The 20,579-nt window shown below is 46.3% G+C and overlaps 4 protein-coding genes across 8 annotated transcripts; 2 read left to right on the top strand and 2 right to left on the bottom strand.

Moving 5' to 3' along the window:
• The first annotated feature begins 223 nt into the window (after nucleotides 1–223).
• fmnl2b (formin-like 2b) lies at nucleotides 224–8,467 on the top strand. 3 transcript variants are annotated; one of them, XM_053854055.1, is made up of 28 exons: nucleotides 226–776; nucleotides 881–964; nucleotides 1,047–1,127; nucleotides 1,226–1,302; nucleotides 1,640–1,714; nucleotides 1,789–1,929; nucleotides 1,997–2,123; nucleotides 2,205–2,281; nucleotides 2,576–2,669; nucleotides 3,025–3,099; nucleotides 3,180–3,290; nucleotides 3,372–3,521; nucleotides 3,589–3,690; nucleotides 3,793–4,013; nucleotides 4,346–4,449; nucleotides 4,520–4,690; nucleotides 4,816–4,836; nucleotides 4,972–5,096; nucleotides 5,162–5,364; nucleotides 5,430–5,664; nucleotides 5,746–5,814; nucleotides 5,880–5,960; nucleotides 6,047–6,176; nucleotides 6,244–6,404; nucleotides 6,504–6,605; nucleotides 6,685–6,783; nucleotides 6,895–7,018; nucleotides 7,094–8,467. In XM_053854055.1, exons 1-28 carry the CDS (start codon nucleotides 660–662, stop codon nucleotides 7,180–7,182), a joined length of 3,246 nt encoding a protein of 1,081 aa, XP_053710030.1. In that variant the 5' UTR covers nucleotides 226–659; the 3' UTR covers nucleotides 7,183–8,467. The 3 variants fall into 3 exon arrangements, with proteins under 3 accessions (XP_053710029.1, XP_053710030.1, XP_053710031.1); XM_053854054.1 differs by having other exon boundaries at nucleotides 224–776; nucleotides 4,816–5,096; XM_053854056.1 differs by lacking the exon at nucleotides 4,816–4,836.
• Nucleotides 7,820–10,659, bottom strand: rgn (regucalcin). Of its 2 annotated transcripts, none has more exons than XM_053854070.1 (8): nucleotides 10,557–10,659; nucleotides 9,721–9,895; nucleotides 9,475–9,657; nucleotides 9,310–9,410; nucleotides 9,133–9,247; nucleotides 8,930–9,061; nucleotides 8,604–8,758; nucleotides 7,820–8,522 (listed from the first exon to the last, which is right to left on the bottom strand). In XM_053854070.1, exons 2-8 carry the CDS (start codon nucleotides 9,881–9,883, stop codon nucleotides 8,472–8,474), a joined length of 900 nt encoding a protein of 299 aa, XP_053710045.1. In that variant the 5' UTR covers nucleotides 9,884–9,895; nucleotides 10,557–10,659; the 3' UTR covers nucleotides 7,820–8,471. The 2 variants fall into 2 exon arrangements, with proteins under 2 accessions (XP_053710045.1, XP_053710046.1); XM_053854071.1 differs by lacking the exon at nucleotides 10,557–10,659 and adding an exon at nucleotides 9,965–9,986.
• A 54-nt stretch (nucleotides 10,660–10,713) lies between these two features.
• Nucleotides 10,714–15,611, bottom strand: vps16 (VPS16 core subunit of CORVET and HOPS complexes). 2 transcript variants are annotated; one of them, XM_053854057.1, is made up of 24 exons: nucleotides 15,455–15,611; nucleotides 15,045–15,133; nucleotides 14,878–14,969; nucleotides 14,658–14,786; nucleotides 14,429–14,573; nucleotides 14,253–14,368; nucleotides 14,070–14,189; nucleotides 13,939–13,994; nucleotides 13,787–13,876; nucleotides 13,537–13,708; nucleotides 13,321–13,452; nucleotides 13,119–13,246; nucleotides 12,791–12,826; nucleotides 12,593–12,701; nucleotides 12,376–12,510; nucleotides 12,207–12,315; nucleotides 12,044–12,141; nucleotides 11,860–11,964; nucleotides 11,703–11,780; nucleotides 11,560–11,646; nucleotides 11,399–11,481; nucleotides 11,232–11,328; nucleotides 10,999–11,102; nucleotides 10,714–10,922 (listed from the first exon to the last, which is right to left on the bottom strand). In XM_053854057.1, exons 1-24 carry the CDS (start codon nucleotides 15,502–15,504, stop codon nucleotides 10,781–10,783), a joined length of 2,502 nt encoding a protein of 833 aa, XP_053710032.1. In that variant the 5' UTR covers nucleotides 15,505–15,611; the 3' UTR covers nucleotides 10,714–10,780. The 2 variants fall into 2 exon arrangements, with proteins under 2 accessions (XP_053710032.1, XP_053710033.1); XM_053854058.1 differs by lacking the exon at nucleotides 15,045–15,133 and having other exon boundaries at nucleotides 15,455–15,593.
• A 1,620-nt stretch (nucleotides 15,612–17,231) lies between these two features.
• Nucleotides 17,232–20,573, top strand: LOC128770878 (caveolae-associated protein 2-like). Its single transcript, XM_053885819.1, has 6 exons — nucleotides 17,232–17,580; nucleotides 18,190–18,330; nucleotides 18,388–18,489; nucleotides 18,686–18,952; nucleotides 19,018–19,104; nucleotides 19,189–20,573. The coding sequence occupies exons 1-6, from the start codon at nucleotides 17,344–17,346 to the stop codon at nucleotides 19,513–19,515; spliced, it is 1,161 nt and encodes a 386-aa protein (XP_053741794.1). The 5' UTR covers nucleotides 17,232–17,343; the 3' UTR covers nucleotides 19,516–20,573.
• The last annotated feature ends 6 nt before the right edge of the window (nucleotides 20,574–20,579 follow it).

Here is a 20,579-nt window from a genome sequence, read left to right as displayed (position 1 = left end):
GAGCTTTTATTTTGAAGCATTCAGGAAGCGAAAACGATTAAAAGAGAAATGAAATGCAAATGTCAGATGTGATCAATGTTTTTTCGGCTTTGCGGTCTCTATCACTTTTTCCATGATGGGAGCGTGTGTTTGGGGGCGGGGCCAGAGGCAGCAGAGGGCTCATTGTCTGACAGTGGAGGAGAGGGAGACACAGCCGAGCGAGACAAAGAGCGAGGGGGGAGAGAGAGGGATGGAGAGACACGGGGGGGAGGACAAGACACCGACTCTCGCTTTCTTTCTTCATATGGGGGACGAGAGGGGGAGGAGAAGGGGAGATTAACCGGCTGATCTGCGACACGCGCTGATACACTCTCATCACACACGCGCGCGCACGCACGGTTTCATCTGGCTCAGCGGCAGCATCACCGGCGAGGGTCGCGAGACAAAGAGCAGGAGACGGAAACCTGCTCCAGCGGGGATCCGGGACCCAGATCGGGCCAGATCAGGTAGAGACGGGCCAGATCAGGGACGAGGGAGAACAGGTGGGTCGGGAGAGGAACCGGGGAGAGGAGGGAAGGCCTTGGTCGGTCCCGGCAGCATCTGCATGAGCGTGTGATGGCCGACCACATGTGTGTTCGCTGAGTTCGCCTCGCGGTGGGTGTGTTCGCTGTGCTGCTGTGATGGGGAACACTGAGAGCATGGAGAGCCAGCTGGCGGTGATCCGGTCCAGAGCCGCACCGGTCCGGCTCCCCATGCCCGACCCTGCTGAGCTGGAGGAGAGGTTCTCCATCGCACTGGTGAGTACTCGCGCGCACACGCACGCGCGGAGCGGGCTGCCGCATCCACAGGTCTGATCGGGACCACATGATCCGGCGGACCCCTCATGAGACCCCTCTTTCAGAACTCCATGAATCTGCCTCCCGACAAAGTCCGTCTGCTGCGTTCCTATGACAACGACAAGAAGTGGGAGCTGATCTGTGATCAGGTGGATTCCCATCACGTCATAGATGCACAGGGAAGTGGGTGGGTTTTTGTTGACTGACGTCATGCTTCTCGTGTTGATATAGGAGCGTTTCCAGGTGAAGAACCCACCACACACCTACATCCAGAAGTTGCAAGGCTTTTTGGACCCAGCAGTGACCCGCAAGGTGAGGCATTGGTACCCAGATCCAGAGCCAGGTCCAGAAAAGTTGCTGAGAGTGAAGAATGAGAATGACTGACGGAACATTGAACTGTTTGTCTGCAGCGTTTCAGAAGAAGAATACAAGAATCAACGCAGACACTTAGAGAACTGGAGATTTCTCTTCGTACTAACCACATTGGGTATCTGTCGGCTTCTCTCACTCTGTCTCCCAGCTCATTCTCCTTCCACCTGTCTATCTCAGACTTCTTTCTTCACTGAATCCCGTCCAATACTGCATTCCATCACCTGTCTCTCAAACCAACTTTCAATTTCCTGTTAGTGACCTTTTCGTAGTCTGCCTGTCTTCGACCGTCCTTTCCATCGCTTTTATCTATTCTCCAATCCCATGTTTATCCCCGCACTTTCTAATATGCTCTCGTTTTGACTGCCTTGCCCTCCCATGTGCTCTTTGCTCTTCTTCTCTTGATCTTTCACATATACCTTTCGAGTGTGTCCTAAAAACCATGACTTCTTCAGGTGGGTCCGAGAGTTTCTGAATGAACAGAACCAAGGTCTAGATGTTCTGGTTCAGTATTTGTCCTTCGCTGTCACGTGAGTCTACCGTGGTTGGATATTGTTTGGTATGACAGCTGGTCACATGACTGACTCTCAGCTGCCCCACACAGGTTTGATGGTGAGCAGTCAGATGGCGGAGACTCCTCGTCCATCGACTCCCCCTGGAGTCGCTCCATTGAGGACCTGCATGGAGACTGCACACTTCCCTCTCCGTCCTCATCCGTCCCCCGAGCTGCTCGTCTCTCCATCAGGTGGACTGCAGTATGAAGAAGTGCCTGAATCTCTTAGCGTGTTTACTCATGCCCCCTGTGTTTGCAGCTCAGCCTTGGTGACGCGCTCCAACACACTCCCCAGCCGGCGCTCTCTGAAGAACTGGCGTCTTGTGTCCAAGAAAGACGACGTCCACGTTTGTGTCATGTGTTTACGAGCCATTATGAACTACCAGGTCAGACATGAGTTAGTATAATATTAAGACGGTCCGTGTGTAGGTTCTAAACATGTCGTGCCTGTTCATGTGGCTCTGCAGTACGGCTTCAACATGGTCATGTCTCACCCCCATGCTGTCAACGAAATCACCCTGAGCCTCAACAACCCGAACCCTCGGTGAGTCTCAAGTGCTTCCAGGAATGTTCTTGCTCCTTCTTCTAATACAGCGTCACTGTGCCTAGATATTTCTCTTCTCCTAAACCCATGTTATATGGAACTGTTGTAACCTGTCTTGTTCATTTATGTGACCTGCTAGTGTCATTGACCTCTCAGTCTCACTGTTAGTTTAAAATCACAGTCATCGAAAGTATTATTGTTTTTCTGTCTCAGTTTCTTTTTTACCAGCATCTCAATGAGCAGTTGAGCTTTTTGTCTAATGTACTGTATGTACTTGACTTGTTTTCCTCTCAGAACAAAGGCCTTGGTGTTGGAGCTTTTGGCAGCCGTGTGTTTGGTCCGAGGTGGACACGAGATCATCCTGTCTGCTTTCGACCACTTCAAAACTGTAAACACTCGCTCACAGACACGTTTGTCTTCCTATCTTAGTGAGGACTATCATTGACATACGTTAACATAATGCTTTCCCCAGCCTCTCACTCTAAACCTAACCATCTAAAACAAATGGCTAAACTTAACCTTTACTCTGAACCAAACTAAAACCCAATTATAATAACCCCAGCTATTTTGTAGTTTTAACCCTCAAAATGAGACTTGACAAAGTGAGGACCGGCCCACATTTTTGCAAAGTGTCTCACTCTGTTGATTAAAAACTCATACAGGTTCTCACAAAGGTAGAAGTACAAGAACACATGCACGTACATTTCAAGGAATAGCATCTACTTGTTTGTATTTTCTCACAGGTGTGTTCTGAGTCGATGCGTTTTGAAAAGTTGATGGAGGATTTCAAGAACGAAGATGACAACATCGACTTTCTTGTAAATGAATTCGAGCATCATAAAGAAGCATGTGGGGTGATGGTCTGATCTGCTAACACCTTTCCATGACAACTCGCCAGGTGGCTTGCATGCAGTTCATCAACATTGTAGTCCACTCGGTAGAGGACATGAACTTCAGGGTCCATCTGCAATATGACTTCACCAAACTCAACCTGGATGAGCACCTTGAGGTACTCCACTAGACTCCCGACCTCTGAGACCGCAGTCCCCACGTTGACCCGTGCAAACACTGTTCTCATTTGTCCCCTTAGAGACTCAAACACACTGAGAGTGACAGGCTGCAGGTGCAAATCCAAGCTTACCTTGACAACGTGTTTGATGTTGGCACTCTTCTGGAGGATGCAGAGACCAAGAGTGCTGCCCTGGAGCGGGTGGAGGAGTTGGAGGAGAACCTGAACACGGTGCGAAGAAAGAGACATGACTGAGGTTGAGAAGTATTGAAAGCTGCTAACCTGGTCTCCTGCTTAGATGTCAGAGCGCCTGCTGGACGTTGAGAATGAAGCGATGCTGAAGATCGTAGAGCTGGAGAAACAGTTGATGCAGACTAACAAGGAGCTGGACCAACTGCGTGTGCGTGCCATCTTGAAATTAACTCAATATTGACGAACTGGGCAGAATTTTCGAAGAAGTTTCGCTTCCTTGAGGATTGAATGACTGGTCTCATACCTGCAGGATGTCTACGCCAGCGCCAACACGCAGGTTCATACGCTGCGGCGGATCGTGCGAGAGAAGGATCAGACAATCCGCCGTCAGAGTCGTCTGGAGCGTCAGGCCCAGGAGGCCCAGCAAGCCGGGGGCCCTGGGGCCCCTCAGCCACAAAGAGGAGAAGGGGATGGTGGTGTGGCTGACTCTGCCTCCCCATCTCCTCCGCCGTGCACAAATCTATCCCCAAGGTATGAGTAGTCCGCACCATGGTCATGTGAGCAAATCAAGGTCATGCTTCCAAATTTTGTAACAATATGACAGCCTCATCACACTCTGCCATTCAACAGAAGTTGGTCTGCAAAAAGTTAACATCTTGTCGCCTTGTCACTCATTATCTTATAATGAACTTCCTGGCCACATGACAACATCATGATCACTCTCCATCTGAAGAAAAAAAAATGATGCTGCTCCCCAACACTACCTCATGATCTGACTCATATGACAGCGACGTTACTATTTGGCCCCGTATTACAATATGACATCACTGATTTTCTACTCACTCAAATGATGTCCTCCTTAGCCCTGAGACTGTAGCTTACCACAACATGGCACCAGGAGTCGGCATGGAGCCCGGTGTGCCAGCCCCTCCGCCACCTCCTCCTCCCCCTCCCATGCCAGGTTCAGGTAAGTCACACAGACCAAGCAATGTCAGTGACACAGAGGAGATAATGTGTCGTTTCTCCTTCTCCCTCAGCATATTCTGCAGCTCCGCCCCCTGCTCCGCCCCCTCCTCCACCACCACCACCCCCCTGTCGGACCAGTGAACTCTCTTCTTGTGTACCAATGCCACCGCCTCCACCCCCCGTGGCCCCACCACTCCCAGGAACGGGGGCGCCCACGGTCATCTTCAATTCTGGACTCGCAGGTTAGATCCCTGCTTTAGTTTGACAGCTCCCTGGAACATTGCCCCCCCCGACATGCAGACCGCTAGAGGTCTTGTTTCCATGATGATAATATCATGATAATTTTGTTTCCTTTCACTGCTGTCAGAGGGAGCGCTGAAACTATTCTGTAGGTCACACACCTGTCAGTCTTTGTCTTGGCTGTGTCTATTGGTCTCTGTCGCTCTGACCACTTGGATCATCTGTCTGTCTCTCGCTCCGACTAACTGCCTCTCTACCCGCCTGTCTATCTACCTATGTGCAGCTGTAAAGATAAAGAAGCCGATCCAGACAAAGTTCCGGATGCCCGTTTTAAACTGGGTCGCCTTGAAACCAAGTCAGATCAACGGAACAGTGTTCAACGACATTGACGATGAGGCAGTTTTGCAGGTAAGATATTTGGCTTTAACCTACAATCCAGACAGAGATATAGTCTCTTGTTTATGGGTGTTTAGGACCTGGACGTGGAGGGCTTCGAGGAGCTGTTTAAGACCAAGGCTCAGGGCCCAGCCGTGGATCTAACTCTATCCAGACAGAAGCTGCCCCAAAAAGTTCCGGCCAAAGTGTCTCTGCTGGAAACCAACAGGGCTAAGAACCTGGCCATTACCCTGAGGAAGGCTGGTCAGGGGTCAGAGGTCATCTGTCGGGCCATTCACACGTGAGTGTTTGGTGGAGACACAATCGCCTTAACATCTGTTAAGTGACCCGACAAGCTCCTTTCAGGTTCGACTTGCGAACCCTTCGTGTTGACTTCGTCGAGTGTCTGATGCGTTTCCTGCCGACGGAGGCGGAACTGAAGCTGCTGCGGCAGTATGAAAGAGAGCGACGTCCCCTGGAGGACCTCAGCCACGAGGATGCCTTCATGCTGCAGTTCAGTCGTATCGAGCGTCTCAACCAGAGGATGTCCATCATGATCTTCATGGGGAACTTTAACGATAATGTCCAGATGTTGACACCCGTAAGACACGCAGCAAAACAAATACAAGCATTAGTGTGTCTTATCCTGACAAAAGCTGACAACTGTGTTTTCCTTTCTTAGCAACTCCACGCCATCATCGCAGCATCAGTCTCAATCAAATCATCTCAGAAGTTGAAGAAAATTCTTGAGGTGAGCTGATCAGTCCAGCTGAAACTGTTGTGAGATCGTTGTGGTCACCGATTCTCTGTTCTTAGATCATCTTGGCTCTGGGGAACTACATGAACAGCAGTAAGAGAGGAGCTGTCTACGGCTTCAAACTGCAGAGTTTAGATCTGGTAACACACACACACACACATACAGCCTGCCACTTTGTGTAGCTGCTCTTGAGAGGTCATTATAATGATGACATCATGTGACGCAGCTTCTGGAGACCAAATCCACTGACAGGACACAAACTTTGCTGCACTACATCGCCAATGTTGTGAGGGACAAATATTCCACAGCAAGTCTCTTCTACAATGAGCTGCACTACGTGGACAAAGCTGCAGCAGGTGTGTTGGTGCTTCCTACATTCATGTGTGCCAGTTCCCCAACTGAAGAATGTCTGTGTGTAAGCAGTGAGCCTGGAGAACGTCCTGTGTGATGTCAAGGAACTGCAGAGGGGCATGGAACTCACCTGGAGGGAGTTCAGCGTTCAACACAACGTGACACTGAAAGACTTCATCAGCAGAAACGAATCACGGCTCAACAAGCTGCAGGAGGATGCGCGCATCGCTCAGGTGACGCTCAAGCTCACACTGTTGGTCGAAAAGTTTCTGCCTGAAATATGTCTAAATGATGCTCATTTGGGAATAAATAACCACTTGCCTTGATCTCAGGACGCGTTTGAAGACACCGTCAAGTTTTTTGGGGAGAGCTCCAAGACGATGCCTCCTTCTGTCTTCTTTCCCATTTTTGTCCGTTTCATCAAGGCTTATCAGGTTTGTCTTCATGTGGACCAGGTCCATCATCAAGCTGCTGATATGTGTCACCAACAAGAGCATGTGTGTTCATATGTAGCTGGCAGAGGAGGAAAACGAACAGAGGCGGCGTCAGGAGCAAATGCTGCTGGAGAAACTGGAGCAAGAGGAGCAGGAGCAGGAAGAGGAAACTACACAGGTGAGAAACACACAGGAGACTCGTACCACATGCACACGACGACAGAAAAAACAAATGAGGTCAGACAGACCAGTGTTACGGTGAAAGTTAACGCCCCTCCTCGCCCTGTAGTCTCCATCCCACAGGGGGAAACGCCAGCAGCAGGAACTGATCACAGAGCTCAGGCGAAAACAGGGAAAGGACAGTCGCCATGTTTACGAAGGGAAGGACGGTGCCATCGAGGACATCATTACAGGTAAATGTAAACTCAGGTAAACTGAGGGTGCCTCTGCAGCCATTCATTGTCTCCGATTGTGTGGTTCTTCTGCAGCCCTGAAGACCGTCCCCTTCACTGCACGGTCAGCCAAGCGCAGCTCCCGGTTCTTCTGTGACCCGGCCCATGCCGATGACCACTATTGACATGGACAGGCCGAGTCCGCCTCAAATTTACGAGGACAGATAGCACTTTCTTGACTTTCAACTCATTTCTTTCTTTAAACAAGCTGACTTTGGATGATGGGTCTGTCCACCAAAACCAGAACACAAACCACTCCGGTTCACTACGCCCTGCACCATCTGAGTGACTTTTAACGTCAGCGAGGTCCAGCTTCTTCTCTGCAGTCGTGACTTAAGTGCTGGTTCTGTTGGGTCCAATGGTTTGTTTTAGTTTTGCATTTTCCTGGATTCTACTTCCTCCTCAGTGCTGCAGGATTTTGCTTTCTCCCTGGTTTCCACCGATGTAAGCACATGGATCCGGGGTCTCATTTATCAGTGAATCCTCCACACTAAAAGTGTGTGCATGTACAAATGCAGGTGTTGTTTTTGCAAGAACCACACGGTAAATTAGTGTTTTAAATTGGCCCAATCCGCCTGTACACATACACAAAAATCAATACGTGGCCAAAACAAAGCACTTTGATTCTTCTGCAGTACTTGGAAAACACTGTATTGTTCCAGAGCCTTTTGACTGAAACCAGAGGTAGAGAATGAGTGAGAAGAGGAAAAAGTAAAATGGCTCTTTTTACATTCATTTGCAGTCAAGCAGTGACAAAAAAAGAAAGCTTTTCCCAATGCAGTTTATTTTCCTTGAAGCTGGTGAAATATTCTGATCCCTTAAAAGGGACTTGCGTTTTCATTGAAATGGTCCAATAAGAGAGAACATAATTATTTGGCAGTTACATCAAAATCCATCAGAAAATGTTGATTAATATTTCAGTAAATTACTTTATTTGCATTCACCGCCCCAACTAACTGGTTAGTTTAAACTTGGCCCACTCACTTCCAAAATGATGGCACAAATTGAAGAGTACCAGCACATTCTCTGTCCACCTTGTTTTCATACATCACTGATCTCAACCTTTTTAAATGAAACCCAGACAGAAAGGTCCTCTGAAGACAACTGTCAACACACAAGGTCATCTTCACTTGATCTAGCCCTGCCCAGTACTGTCTCTGACCCTAGCCACTCTCTCACTGACACTACTATCTGACTTACCACCAACCCCTTAGCCCGACTTCCCCTTCCATGTGAAAAAAAGGCACAATTTTATACATGTAGATATTTTTTCTAGTTTGTGTATCTTTGCTCGTTCAGTGTTTGTTGATGAAATAAAATGTTGTTGCAGTCATACTTTTCTAGGTGAGCAATTATCAGCCTACAAGATATCATTAAAGCAACTAACTTGAAAATGATCAAAGTGCAGTTGTTTTTAACCAGAAAATGCATGCGATGAACGGCCCTTGACCCCGAGTCCCGTCACCTGGGAGACAGATGACCATATCCTTGTGTGTTAAAAAGTCAATGTTATGCAGATGGGAACTGAGAATGTAAGAATCATTACCTTGAATGTAGCCCCGGCCAGAGGTTGCTGTTTTAACTCTGACTGGCTGAGGCCCAGGCTGGCGGAGGTCACGTACAGTTCACTGTAGTCGGGCCCGCCAAAACAACAAGACGTAGTTTTGGAGGCTGGAAGAAGAACAGTCTGCAGCCGGACCCCTGAGAGACAGCAGGTCTTTAGTGCAGCTATCTAGTGTTGCAGTTGAGATCACCGAACCCGAGACCATGAGCCTTTTTTTACTTTTAATTTGATCCGTTTTCAGTCTGGCCTCTTTTGTGATCTCACCCCTCATTGGTCTCAGTCTCAACTCGGATGGTCGTAAACCTCACCTGTTGCTGGGTCAATGTTGATGACCCGGCCCCCATTATAACAGGCGACCCACAGATGGCCATTGGTATCAACTGTCATCCCGTCTGGAATCTTTTCCTCTTCCTGCATCTTGTAGACCACACGCCGGTTACCTGGCCAGGACACGTGCAGTTATCATGCATGCAGCTGAGGAAGAGTATATTAAAGAAATGGTAGGATTTACTGAGCTGGCCACTGTTTATGTCGCAGTCGAATGCATCCACAGTAAACGCCAAACTATCAATGTAGAAGAAGGTCTTCTGATCCAATGACCAGTCCAATCCATTCGAGATGTCCACCTGTGCGAGAAAGGGGCTCAGCTCTGAGACAAGCAATCGAGTGAAAGACACTTCGGTGCTACCTGGCTGAAGTGTTGGGTGACAGTGAGGTCAGGAGACACAGAAAAGAGAGATCCTTGTTGTTTTTGGACCACACCTGGACTCTCTTCAATTCCCATGGTTCCTGCAAAGAGAACAGGCTGTTGCAAAAACTGTCTGGTGGCTCAAATGGACAGGCAATGTTTCACCAGCTAGTAGGCGCCCAGCGGGGTCAGCCTTCCCATCATTCAGTCTGTTGTTCACTTTGTCTTGATCCAGCTCCACCAATGGTGTCATTGTCTGAGTTGACCAATCAACAGCCACGACGCTGCGACCAATACCTGCAACGTAACCACCTGACTGACGAGGAATCACAAATCCAACACTGTCACCTGAAATCAGGAGGACAGGTAAGAGAGGCACTTGGGAATCTGACATATTCACGATTGGTTTACCTGTCTTCACAGACTGGATGTGATTGGTTTCTCGAGAATAGCGATGGATCTTTCTCCCAATGATATCAACAAAAAGAAGTGTCTGATCAGACTCTTCCCACACTGGACCTTCCCCAACCAAAGCGCTCTCCTTCACCACAGCATCGACTTTCACTGACGACATCCTGCACCGAACCTGATGTGAAGAAAATAATGTTATGTTTGTATCTACTTCAACTAATGTTATTGAACAAGTCACACTCACCACACAGTACTTGCACAGTTCTCATTAGAGGAGAGGCTAAGTAGATGGATATAAATATTTAATGGTTCTAATGACAATCACTCACTTTCCACCACTCATATTCCTGGGGCACTGAAAACCCATCCCAGCTACTTGGGCAATTTGTGGTCCACCTTTGGACCCCCGCATGTTTTGGACTAGTGCCGGAAGGAAACACGCATGCGCACAGCCTAAAGAAAGCGCTGCCGTGTTCCTCGGTGTCTACTGCAACTGAAAACAAATTACTGCCACTGCATTAATTGTAACGAGAAATACCTTCTTCTACTATCGCCATCTGGGTAATTTTAACCACTCTAAAATAGACGTATTCGCTCTGACGAGTAAACTACAACTTGGTAGCAAACTTACTTTGTTTCTTTGCCTTTCACCCAGAAAGCAAACCATTAAAATGCCTACAATGTCGTGAAAACTATGAACACGAAAAGTCTGACAGTAAACAAACGCTATTGATTAGCAACAAACTGGTTTCTGCTAACATTATGCCTAGTTGAACAACTTCGCGTCGCGTACATATGACGTCACAGTGTAGCGTTGTATACAGTTAACATTTTACCTGCACACTCACGTCACTGGATTATATTTGGATGTTGGCTCCAGAGAAAAGGAGAGACGTCTGCTTGTGTGGGTCCAACTAACTACCAGGACCCGCCCCCCCATGTGACCCATCAATCATTTATTTAAAGCGAGAAAAAAAACAAAAACAAACAGAAATAAAAAGCATATGTGCAAATGGTTTATTATGACAGGTCAACAGTAGGTTACGATGATCAAGATGCATCACTTCTTGGCCACTGAGGATTTGGCCCGGTTCAGTTTTTCAATCAACAGTCGATCGGATGCAGAGCACCTAGCCAGGACAGTGCCCATCTCCGTCTGGTTCCTGCGCTCAATGGCAGCATCTGCAGCTCCCTCCAGGTCGCTGAAGGAGAGATTTGGTGATCATTGGGATGGATGAGAAGGATCTTGGAGTTGGTGTACAGAGGTGGAGGTCTTACCCCACAGCCAGATGCGCTTTGACCTTCTGCTCCGGTGAAACTTTAACAACATATTTCTTTGCTTCTACTTTGTTGTTTTTCTTCATGCAGACTTCCACAAACACCTGCAGAGAACAAATCCATGCTATTTTAACCAGCAGCAGACATACTTGCGTCATCTCTCTCATATCTGATGACAGCAACATCCACACTATAAAATCTTGCTTGGAATTTAATGCAGGTCCTCTTCTCACCAGGTATCCAATGGGGGACTTTTTGCTCCTTGAAAACTTCTCTACCTCCTCCCATTCTTCCTTTTCTGCCAGGGACTTCAACTTCAGCCACCAATACCTGAGAAAGAGGAGGTCTACATGAGCTAATGACAAACTCATGAAGTTTTCAACTGTCGTCCCATTGTCACCTCTTATCTGGAACTTTAAATTCTCTGTAAAGTTGATCCGTTTCTTTGTGAAGTCCCACCTCCAGCAGAGACTCCATTGTTTTCTGGCGACATACATGAAGAGCTATCACAGGGATTCTTTTTGCTCAGAGACTGGGCTCAATAGAAATTCTGTAATCCACCTGCAGGGACATGCCCAGTAGCCCTAACGCTTTGTCATCATCCAGCTTCTTCTGAAAACGAAGCAGCCGAATCTGGTCCTCAGTGGCCTGCGGGAAGAGTGGACTGAGTTATCTGTGGTCACACCAGGTCAGTCTTAATTTACCTTGACGGCGAACTCATTTTTTGCTTTGTTGTATTCATCCACAGCTCTTTGGAGCAGAGACAGACGGGTGTCTAACCGCTGGACACACAATATCCGTGTTAATATTTGTCTATGAATAATAAAGAACTGGAATTGACCTTGAGTCACCACATACTACCTTCTCTCGGTAGCTGGCTGAGATATAGTAGTTGGCAAGCTCTTGGTGATCATCATCTTGGTTGTAGAGATCCTTCAGTGTTTCCTGTTCCTCATGTTTACAGAACTAGACAAAGGATGCATGCTGATTGATACACCATTCAAATGAAGAAAACTACAAAGTCCATCCATCCTTCCATACGTACTTGTCTGTAGAGGCTCAGTGCAACAGGCTGGTTCCTCAGAGTCATGAAGAAATCCCCCCTGTTCATCTGATTCTTCAGATAGGTCACCACTGTGTAAACTAGAACAGAAACACACAGGTGTGTGAGCGAACATCCTGATGAATCACTTAGCAGAGAGCCTTACCCAAGTCTGTGTCTCCACTTTCAACCGCTTTACTGAGAGCCAGCTGACTCCGCTTCATCTTCAGGAGAAGAGGAACCTGCTCTCCTGAGCGTGCCTCAAAGTCCAGCAGCTACGAGGTCACAACACTTCCATTGGTTAGCAGAAACCACACGTGAAGTTCTCATGTTACCTTGATCGCTAGCTCCGTGCGTCCACATTCATAGGCCTTAGCAGCGATGTGCGAGTAAGAAACTCCCGGGGAGTCCCCAACCTTCAAGCACACGGCTCTGGCTATGTCTTCATCGGATAAGTCCTTCTGTTGCACCTGGCCCCGCCCACAACCAAACACATCTTTAAAAATGATCACTGCCATTGTGGCTTTGGACAACTGGAGGTGGATAAGCTACCTTGCATGAGGCCCAGTGTTTAAGAACTCTGCTGACACCCTGGAAGTCTGGGACCTTTAGGTACCGACACACCTCCATCACCAAAGGATAATACTGTCTGTACACCAACCTGGTGAGACATACAAGTGACAGATAGACAGGTGAGGGGAAGAGAGACAACCAAAGCATACAACTAATAGATACAGATGGAAACTTTACCTGTCGATCAACACTGGAAGTGTCATCTGTTTAAATCTGAGGTCAAAGGTGAGGAAAAACTGAAGGACTTGTGCTTTGAGAATATAAATGTAATTGATGCAAGAGTTTTTTTTTTTTTTTTTTTTAAATTAAACTTCAGAACATGAAAAAAAAGCGGTAATGGCTGATTGCAAAAATGAAAACAACCGCCAACCCCTTACAACATTGACACAAATCTGTCATACCACCAAACATGAAAAATTTAATACATTGTTAAATACATAAATGAAAAACATCATATTATATATGAATAATTTATGTGTCGGTTCACAAGCATGTATGAGGATACTGGGTGTGTGTGAGGGGCAGACCCACATCTGGGTCTCTGACAGCATTCAGAACTCGCAATTCTCTGCAGATGTTGACGAACTCACGCGGACTCAGGTCTGTGAGGAAGCACTTGCCAAACGACGCCGCCTTGTGGACACATAAACACATTAAACCCCAATATTTGACTGAAATAACGCCAGTTATAATCCAGATTCCCTTACCCGAAGCAGAGCCTTCTGAGTGTCTGTGTCATACTCATGACCCGCTGCTTCAACACATTGTTGAACTGCTTCCTCCAGCATGTTTTGCTCCTTGATCTCTCGTAGATATTCATCTGCTTTTTGACTGCACTTCTACACACACAAACACATACAAGCAAATACACAATTTGATCCAGTTGGTTAAGAGAATATTGATGCATAGTTCTTTGAACTAACCTCATACTCGCGATGTGCTTCGAGCAGTAAAGCTCCAGGTGCCATTGAAGCGATCTTAAAGATATCCTGACACACGAGGGGAACCTCCTGCAACAGCTCATGAGAGCTGGGACTTATGATGCGTACACCATCGAGCTCTCCCACACACACACACTGGTCCTCCACAGAGAATCTGAGTTAGCATCAAGGGACAAACACGGACATGGCAATACTGGGGAGAGGCAAACGTAAAGTGAGTTTAAAAGGATACTGGATTGTATCGTTACACAAGCCGACCACCAGGAGGAGTCTGTCCCACACCAGCACCACAGATGGCTGCTGAGCTCTAGGCCTGCGACACCTGCGAAAACAAATAGGATGTGAAATAGACACACTTACTTAAAAAGCTTCAGATAAACATACCATAGCATCTGTTTTGGCTGTGACCTCATCTTTGTGTCTACGTCACCCAGTTTGTCCTTATGAAAAACACACACCTGTCAGTCATCCACAAAGAATCAAACAGGCCCAGTGAGCACAAGTTGGGAACGCACCTGCAGGGTGGAGGAACCAGTCCACAGGAGTCCACCATCAGTAAGGATGGCCAGATATTTGTAACTAAATGACACGCTCATATGAAGGATGCTGTTATAGGGACCCAGACCTGGAGGAGTCTACAATACATAATGGAAGTGTTACGCATACACACATACACACAGACACACGGACAGCCTTACCACAGACGTGCAGGATGTTGTATCCAAGACAAAGATTTCTGGTCCATTGGCAAGCAAAACCTTAGTCTGTCTATCCTGTGTGAGGACGACCCAGCATGACGGCACTCCCTGCAGACCTGAGAAACAATCCAGTTAAACCGAGATACATGTCATGTCAAAAGCATACAGAAACAAACCTGGAACTTCAGGTAACCTCCTCAGCTTCAAGTCGTCAATATTAGTTGCCAGGGTAAAACGGGAGGCGCCTGTTACTATGGCAATACCAGTACCATACGGCGAATGAAAGACTTTGGCTTCCAGAACCTGAGAATTAACTACGTCCTGCAAAAGAGACAGATGGAACACTGTTTAGGATGTAGAGTCAGACTTCGCACTACATAAAGGACAGGCAGCTTGACCATGTACCTGACCCATGCTGAAGTGTCTTTTGAATGAACCGAAGAGATCATAGACCAAAACTGTCCCATCTTCTTGGATGCACAACAACTCGTCAGTAACAGTCCAACCTATCTGGATTACAGAGCCACTCTTCCACTAGTGAACAAAAAGAAAGGCGGGACGCAAGTAAAGGAAAGACAATGGTTAGGTTAGATAGGAAAACTTGCAGTTAAACTACAGCACTTACAGGGAAACTTGCAATGGAAGCTCCGGATGAAGAGTAGATCTCCAGTTGGGGACGGGAACTCGGAGATTGTCTCAGAGGTTCTCTGAGGAAAGCTGAGGCAAATGAATAGTGTGAATAAATTATTCGAATGAATGTTATAATGAACAGAGTCCCGCGCCTTTCTTTACCTATAGGTCCACCATAAGGTGCAGCAGCAACCAAACTGTCCTTGAATCCATCCCTCAACTTCCAGGTCAGCTGATATAATTCTGTTTTGCTACTCACACGCACACACACGAGATAAACATGAATGGTAAACAATATAAAAAAGGTTTCGAAAATGCCCATGTCATGTGACAAACGGTATGTCATAAATTAACCCCTACAATTTGCACATGTAAAATTCCACATTAATGTAGCTGAAATATCTGGTGACGCCACTCATCAACAAAAGGATAAATAATAACAGTGTTATTGTCATTTACACGCTCATAGCTAACTGCGGAGCTCATGTTTACAGATGCCCACTTCCTGTAGCTTAGCTGTTAGCTACCGATGTTCTCTGCTTTCTATCCGACAGAGCAGAAAAATGACGAACCGATAGAAGGCGTCCCCAAGTGGATTCCAGTTGGCCGTGATGAACGCCATGTCGCTCCTCAATATGTTATAATGTTTATGAGCGGACTCGAATCTTTAGCTCAGTCAGCTGACAACAACACACGCCGCCCATTATTTTCTGTCAGCAACACACGATCGCCGATTACTGCCACCCAGCGTTCAAAGATATTAATGCCTCAATAATACGAATGAAAACGGCCTGACTGCTACTATAAATGTCAGTAAAATGCTGACACACTTTCCGTTCAGATCGTTATTTGGGGCCTTTAAGTGGCTTGTGTTTTATGAGCTTTGGTTAGTTTTACTTTTGACACCATTGATTAAAAAAAAAAGTTTCAAAAACACAAAGTGATTTTTTTTTACTGGACCACTTACATCGAAAGACGTATTCCCGATTGTATTCAGGCCCCTTCATGTTCTTATTGTACTAATAAACAATACAACATCATCTGGATATGGCGGAAGAGGAAAAGGAAGGCAACCACTCACTGGGGTAAAATGGAAAGGAAAAAGGATGAGAATGATGGTGGGGAGTAACAATCCCAAATGTATTCTGTCTCAGGCTTTAATAATTTTCCATTACATTATATTGCATGCAAATTAGTTGTATTTCAGCGTATTTGACCTGCAAGGAAATTTGATTTGAACTGAGCTGTGCCAATGTCTTAAGGTTTCTCAAGTAAGACTGGTGATTGAATTCCTCCCCGAGCATCCCATTGAACTGTACATAGACACAAAGGTTTCTTCCAACCAGCAGCAGATCTACTGAGTCTCAGACTTGTTCTAAGTTGCTCTCCTTCATTAAAGGAAATCTTGAGCAGTTCTTCACTCTCACATTAAAAAGAATATACAGTTGGTGGTTCAAAAGTTGAGTCTGTATAAAGATGGGATTTTAATTCAAGTTCTCTAAGATCTGTTGTGCTCTTTTCTCTCTTCTCTTTCTCAGTGTGCTCTGATGATGCTTTTGAACCACTGAGGTTTTATTTCAAACATGAGGTTGAGTGGGTGAATATGTGGTGCACATGCATAAGCACATGCCAGTTCTCAAAGACCATCATATATGTTTGAATGAGATTAGTTATGGATTGAATAGATGTTTAAAGGTGACTTTTCAATTGGTGCAGCAAGTTGGACAGGAAGTGCAGTGTATTGTGTTTGAAATTCCATTGTGATTTTTTTCCTGTTTACACCTGCCAGAAAGAAAGTGTGTGTGTGTGTGTGTGTGTGTGTGCTTGTTTCCTTGGCGATGACTTCACCTTTCAGGCATGAGGGCAAGTGTAAGGTCCTCCCCACCCTCCATAATGTTCACTCACTTCTGTCAGGTCTGCAGCTGCCACTACACCACTTGTTCTGTAAATCTACTATAGGCTGTTAGTCGAAGATGTTTTAGTACAAACGCAGTCATTTTTCTTTAATGGCATTTTAACAGTGGGACTCAACTGATGGAGAGCATGATATGAAGAGATAATAATTGTAATAAAACTAATAAAGCTAATGAATAATAAAGTTTAAAGAAGCTCTTAAGTTAAAGCTCTGAAGTTTCCGTTCTAAATGATACCAAAACAAGTGACTTGTTTCCATTCACATGACAAATGCGTTTCTCTCACGCACATATTCAAAACCCGCAGTTCCTCCCTCGACTGCCAGTCCGGTCCAGTTTGCGGCACCATCAGGGGGTTCCGTTCATTTCTTCCATACGTGGAACATTCCTGCAGATTCGAAAGAGTTAAAGTTCCTTTCCACCAGGAGGAAGGGGGAGGGAGCGGTGGAAAGTTCTGCTCACACAGGCGGAGTCTCCACTGTTTTTCAGACTCTCCTGAACTGTGTTTTGGGGACTCGGTCTTGTCTTGGCAGCATCCGTACCTCGTCATGGTGACCACCGAGACCCACCAGAGCCAGGACCTGATGGTCCCCTCCGAGCTCCGCGACCTGCAGGAGCAGCTCCACAGCCAGCTCCAGGACCAGGAGCACCGCGTTTCTCCCGCGGACGCCTTCGACCCGGAAAAATTGAGCCAAGGTCCCGTCAACGCCATCACGGTTCTGACCCTGCTGGACAAGCTGGTCCACATGCTGGACGCGGTTCAGGAGAACCAGCACAAGATGGAGGTGGGTGATGGGTGTGGTCGCGCGGTGGTACCGACGAGCGCAGACGCGTTCGTGCAGTCGTGTCACGGTGTTGTTACGGTGTTGTAAATACGTGTGTCAGCACAGAAAGTCATGAATCTCTCCTACCAATAAACTCATGGAAAACTTTCTGTGTAGTTGCAGCTTGTTACAGATGTGTCTTGGCACTGTCCAGGTGATACAGATGTGGCGCTCTCTGAAGGCACCTCACACTGTATCGTTGCTTTACAATAGGTAGCGCCTACACACAGTGTAAATATTCTCTAAAGGCTATTATGACATCCGTGTGTACCACTGAGATGTGTCAGAAGCGACAGGCAGTCTGTGCACATCCTAAACCCCTCGACTAATTCCTACTCATTTCCATGTGCCAATGTTTTACACAGCACCATGATATTTACTGTCATTAAATCATAAATCGTATTCTGAAAACTGGGTCCCGCAGTACATATGAATCAGTCCACTGCAGGGGTCTCAGGCCGGTCCTCAAAGGGCCACGGTGGCTGCACTTCAGCATGTCTGACCCACATGGACATGACTTATATCGGTGTCTTCAAAACACTCATGATGAGTGACTGCTGGTGTCTGCAGGTTCACCAAGTGCAGATGGAGACCGTGGTTCGTGGGATTCAGGCCGACATGACCAAGCTGTCAAAGAGTCACAGTCACACGTGCAACAGCGTCAACAAACTGTTGGACAAAAGTCGCAAGCTGTCCGTTACCATGAAGGAGGTAGGTTTTTTAACCACTTCTTCACTTGAAGCCACTTTACCATCATCTTTTGTACAGGTGAGGGACAGGATGGAACGTCAGGGCGTCCAAGTGAGGAAGTTGGAGGCTAACCATGCCCACCTGATCAGCAGGAACCATTTCAAAGTTCTTATCTTCCAGGTCAGTCACACGTGGTCTGCAGAATGTCTTCACTGGCACACACTTCTCCGTCCCAACATTCTCTCACCCACTTTAAGCTTCACACTCCCTAAATTCTTTCACACACCCTCAATCCCCTCCCACTCTGCATTCCTTCCTGTTATGTGTAAGGTTTTGACCGCTGGAGGACTCATTTATCGGTTTGGTGCCCACGCAGGAAGAAAACGAGATCCCATCCAGTGTCTTTGTTAAGGATCCTCCTCCATTCCCTCGTCATGAGGTTCCAGAGGAAGCTGATGAACTCGCGATTAGCGGCGTTGATGGAAATCAGTCCCATGAAAGTGGACTCCACACCATTGACCTCTCGTCCGACGAGGATGTGGGCTTGGAGGCAGACCTGGATATGGAGGAGGCCTGGCCTCAGGATTTGGAGCTCATGGAGAAATCAAGGGCAGAGAAGCTGAAGCACTCCAGTCTGAAAAAGGTGGCCCACACACACGCTCACAAACAAATGACCATCCAGGCACGTGACAATACCTCTCACCTCAGGTCGACAGTCTGAAGAAGAAGATGATGAAAATCAAAGAAAAAACATCCAGTCTCAAAGTTTCACCTTTGACCTTCAACATCAAAAAGGTGACGTTTCCCTGCAACCTCTGCTGCAGTGTTTGATTTTAATTTTACCAGTTAGTGACACTTTTTGCCTCCTTCATTTTCAAGCCTCGCAGCAGCTCTGACTCTCAGGCTCCAGAAGCTGAAGCCCTTGCTTCACCCGTACTTGTTGAAGAGGCTGCAGAGCAGGCGGAGAAGTCTGCAGAGCCAGCCAAGGACCCTGCTGAGCTGGAGGAGTCCACAGAAAAGGTAGCAGAGTATGCAGAAGTGGTTGTGACCAAAGCAGAGGTGGCGCCCGCAGAGCAGGAGGGGCTACCACAGGTGCCTGAAGGGGATCAGTCCCCAGGAGAGATTCGAGAGGAGCCTCTGGTGTCTGAAGATGTCAACGACACTGTGTCTGCTGCAGAGCAGGCTGAGCTCACCCCGGAACACTGAGCATGTCTTAATGAAACATTTGACCTTATTTACAACGAAAACCTTTATCCATTAGGCTCATCCAATTCCAATAAGTCATCTACACAGGTTTAAAAAGTCATACAAAATACTTGGACCAGTTTACATTAAGACCAGAGTCAAATTAGACAAATCCTTTCAGTAACCTGGCGATTGACACAGTTATATTGCGTGTTTCACTAACTTCACTATTGACATCAAATATGTTTTTAACTTCTCACTAAAAAGTGTTTCTCTCCGCCGTATTAAATCCTGTGCGTCATCACAGCGTGAGATTTTATCTAACAGGTCACCAAAGATTTATATACTGCATGTCCTTTTGGAGCTTTTACGTTCACATTCTGTGTGTTGTGTGTTCCGTTAAACACTTCCTTTTAATGTTTGTTGTCTTCTTACATTGAGAATATGCCAAAAATACTACAATAGAAACTTATTTGCACTTACTTCCATTCTTACTAATACAACCATTCCATTGTAATTTACAGATGGTGACGCAGTGTAATCGAGTTTAATTAAATGTGCAAAGAGAGAAAAAAAAAGTATTTTGTGTTGAATAATTCTATGAATTTTTAGGGACAGAGACAAGCAAAGCAGAATAAAAAATAGTGTTGTAAATATTAGCATACAAGTTACTTACAGATTAAGCTCTATATTAATAAAATATATGTATATAAATTGATCTAAAATTAAATACAAAAAGAGTATAAAAGCAGAAAAGCTTGCAATGTACCTGATGCAGGTCAAAGCTGTGACACTTCAAAGCAGAATTAGGTTGCAATATTCGATTGGAATAGGAATGCAAATTAAAATACTGTAGTTGACTAGAAGGCCTAATAGAAGTAGAAATAGAAACAAGAATATGAAATATGTTTGTGCTTCTCCCCTCCTACCTTAGCAAAAGAGAAATTTGCTTGTTTTAATATGAATTATTGGAAAGATGGAAAAGCTGAGTTGCAATATAATAAGTATTGAGGTGTAAAAGAAGTGCTATGCTACACAGTCCCAATGTGCCTCTGTATGTTTGAATAAAATTCCTACCAAACAGG

The sequence above is a fragment of the Synchiropus splendidus genome, chromosome 1, assembly GCF_027744825.2.
Source record: "Synchiropus splendidus isolate RoL2022-P1 chromosome 1, RoL_Sspl_1.0, whole genome shotgun sequence".
Classification (NCBI taxonomy): domain Eukaryota; kingdom Metazoa; phylum Chordata; class Actinopteri; order Syngnathiformes; family Callionymidae; genus Synchiropus; species Synchiropus splendidus.
This window is presented reverse-complemented; position numbering and strand designations above follow the sequence as displayed.

Excerpts from the sequence above, each read along its gene's own strand:
- vps16 (XM_053854057.1), bottom strand. The coding sequence starts at position 15,504 with ATGGCGTTCATCACGGCCAACTGGAATCCACTTGGGGACGCCTTCTAT. Across the intron at positions 15,134-15,454 it reads CTTGGGGACGCCTTCTATCG|CAAAACAGAATTATATCAGC; the intron begins GTTCGTCATTTT and ends GCGTGTGAGTAG. Across the intron at positions 14,787-14,877 it reads CTTCCATTGCAAGTTTCCCT|TGGAAGAGTGGCTCTGTAAT; the intron begins GTAAGTGCTGTA and ends TTTGTTCACTAG.
- rgn (XM_053854070.1), bottom strand. The coding sequence starts at position 9,883 with ATGTCGTCAGTGAAAGTCGATGCTGTGGTGAAGGAGAGCGCTTTGGTT. Across the intron at positions 9,411-9,474 it reads CGCTGGGCGCCTACTAGCTG|GAACCATGGGAATTGAAGAG; the intron begins GTGAAACATTGC and ends TTCTCTTTGCAG. Across the intron at positions 8,759-8,929 it reads CAACATTGACCCAGCAACAG|GGGTCCGGCTGCAGACTGTT; the intron begins GTGAGGTTTACG and ends GCTGTCTCTCAG.
- fmnl2b (XM_053854054.1), top strand. The coding sequence starts at position 660 with ATGGGGAACACTGAGAGCATGGAGAGCCAGCTGGCGGTGATCCGGTCC. Across the intron at positions 3,100-3,179 it reads ATGACAACATCGACTTTCTT|GTGGCTTGCATGCAGTTCAT; the intron begins GTAAATGAATTC and ends ACAACTCGCCAG. Across the intron at positions 6,784-6,894 it reads AGGAAGAGGAAACTACACAG|TCTCCATCCCACAGGGGGAA; the intron begins GTGAGAAACACA and ends CTCGCCCTGTAG.
- LOC128770878 (XM_053885819.1), top strand. The coding sequence starts at position 17,344 with ATGGTGACCACCGAGACCCACCAGAGCCAGGACCTGATGGTCCCCTCC. Across the intron at positions 17,581-18,189 it reads AGAACCAGCACAAGATGGAG|GTTCACCAAGTGCAGATGGA; the intron begins GTGGGTGATGGG and ends TGGTGTCTGCAG. Across the intron at positions 18,331-18,387 it reads TGTCCGTTACCATGAAGGAG|GTGAGGGACAGGATGGAACG; the intron begins GTAGGTTTTTTA and ends TCTTTTGTACAG.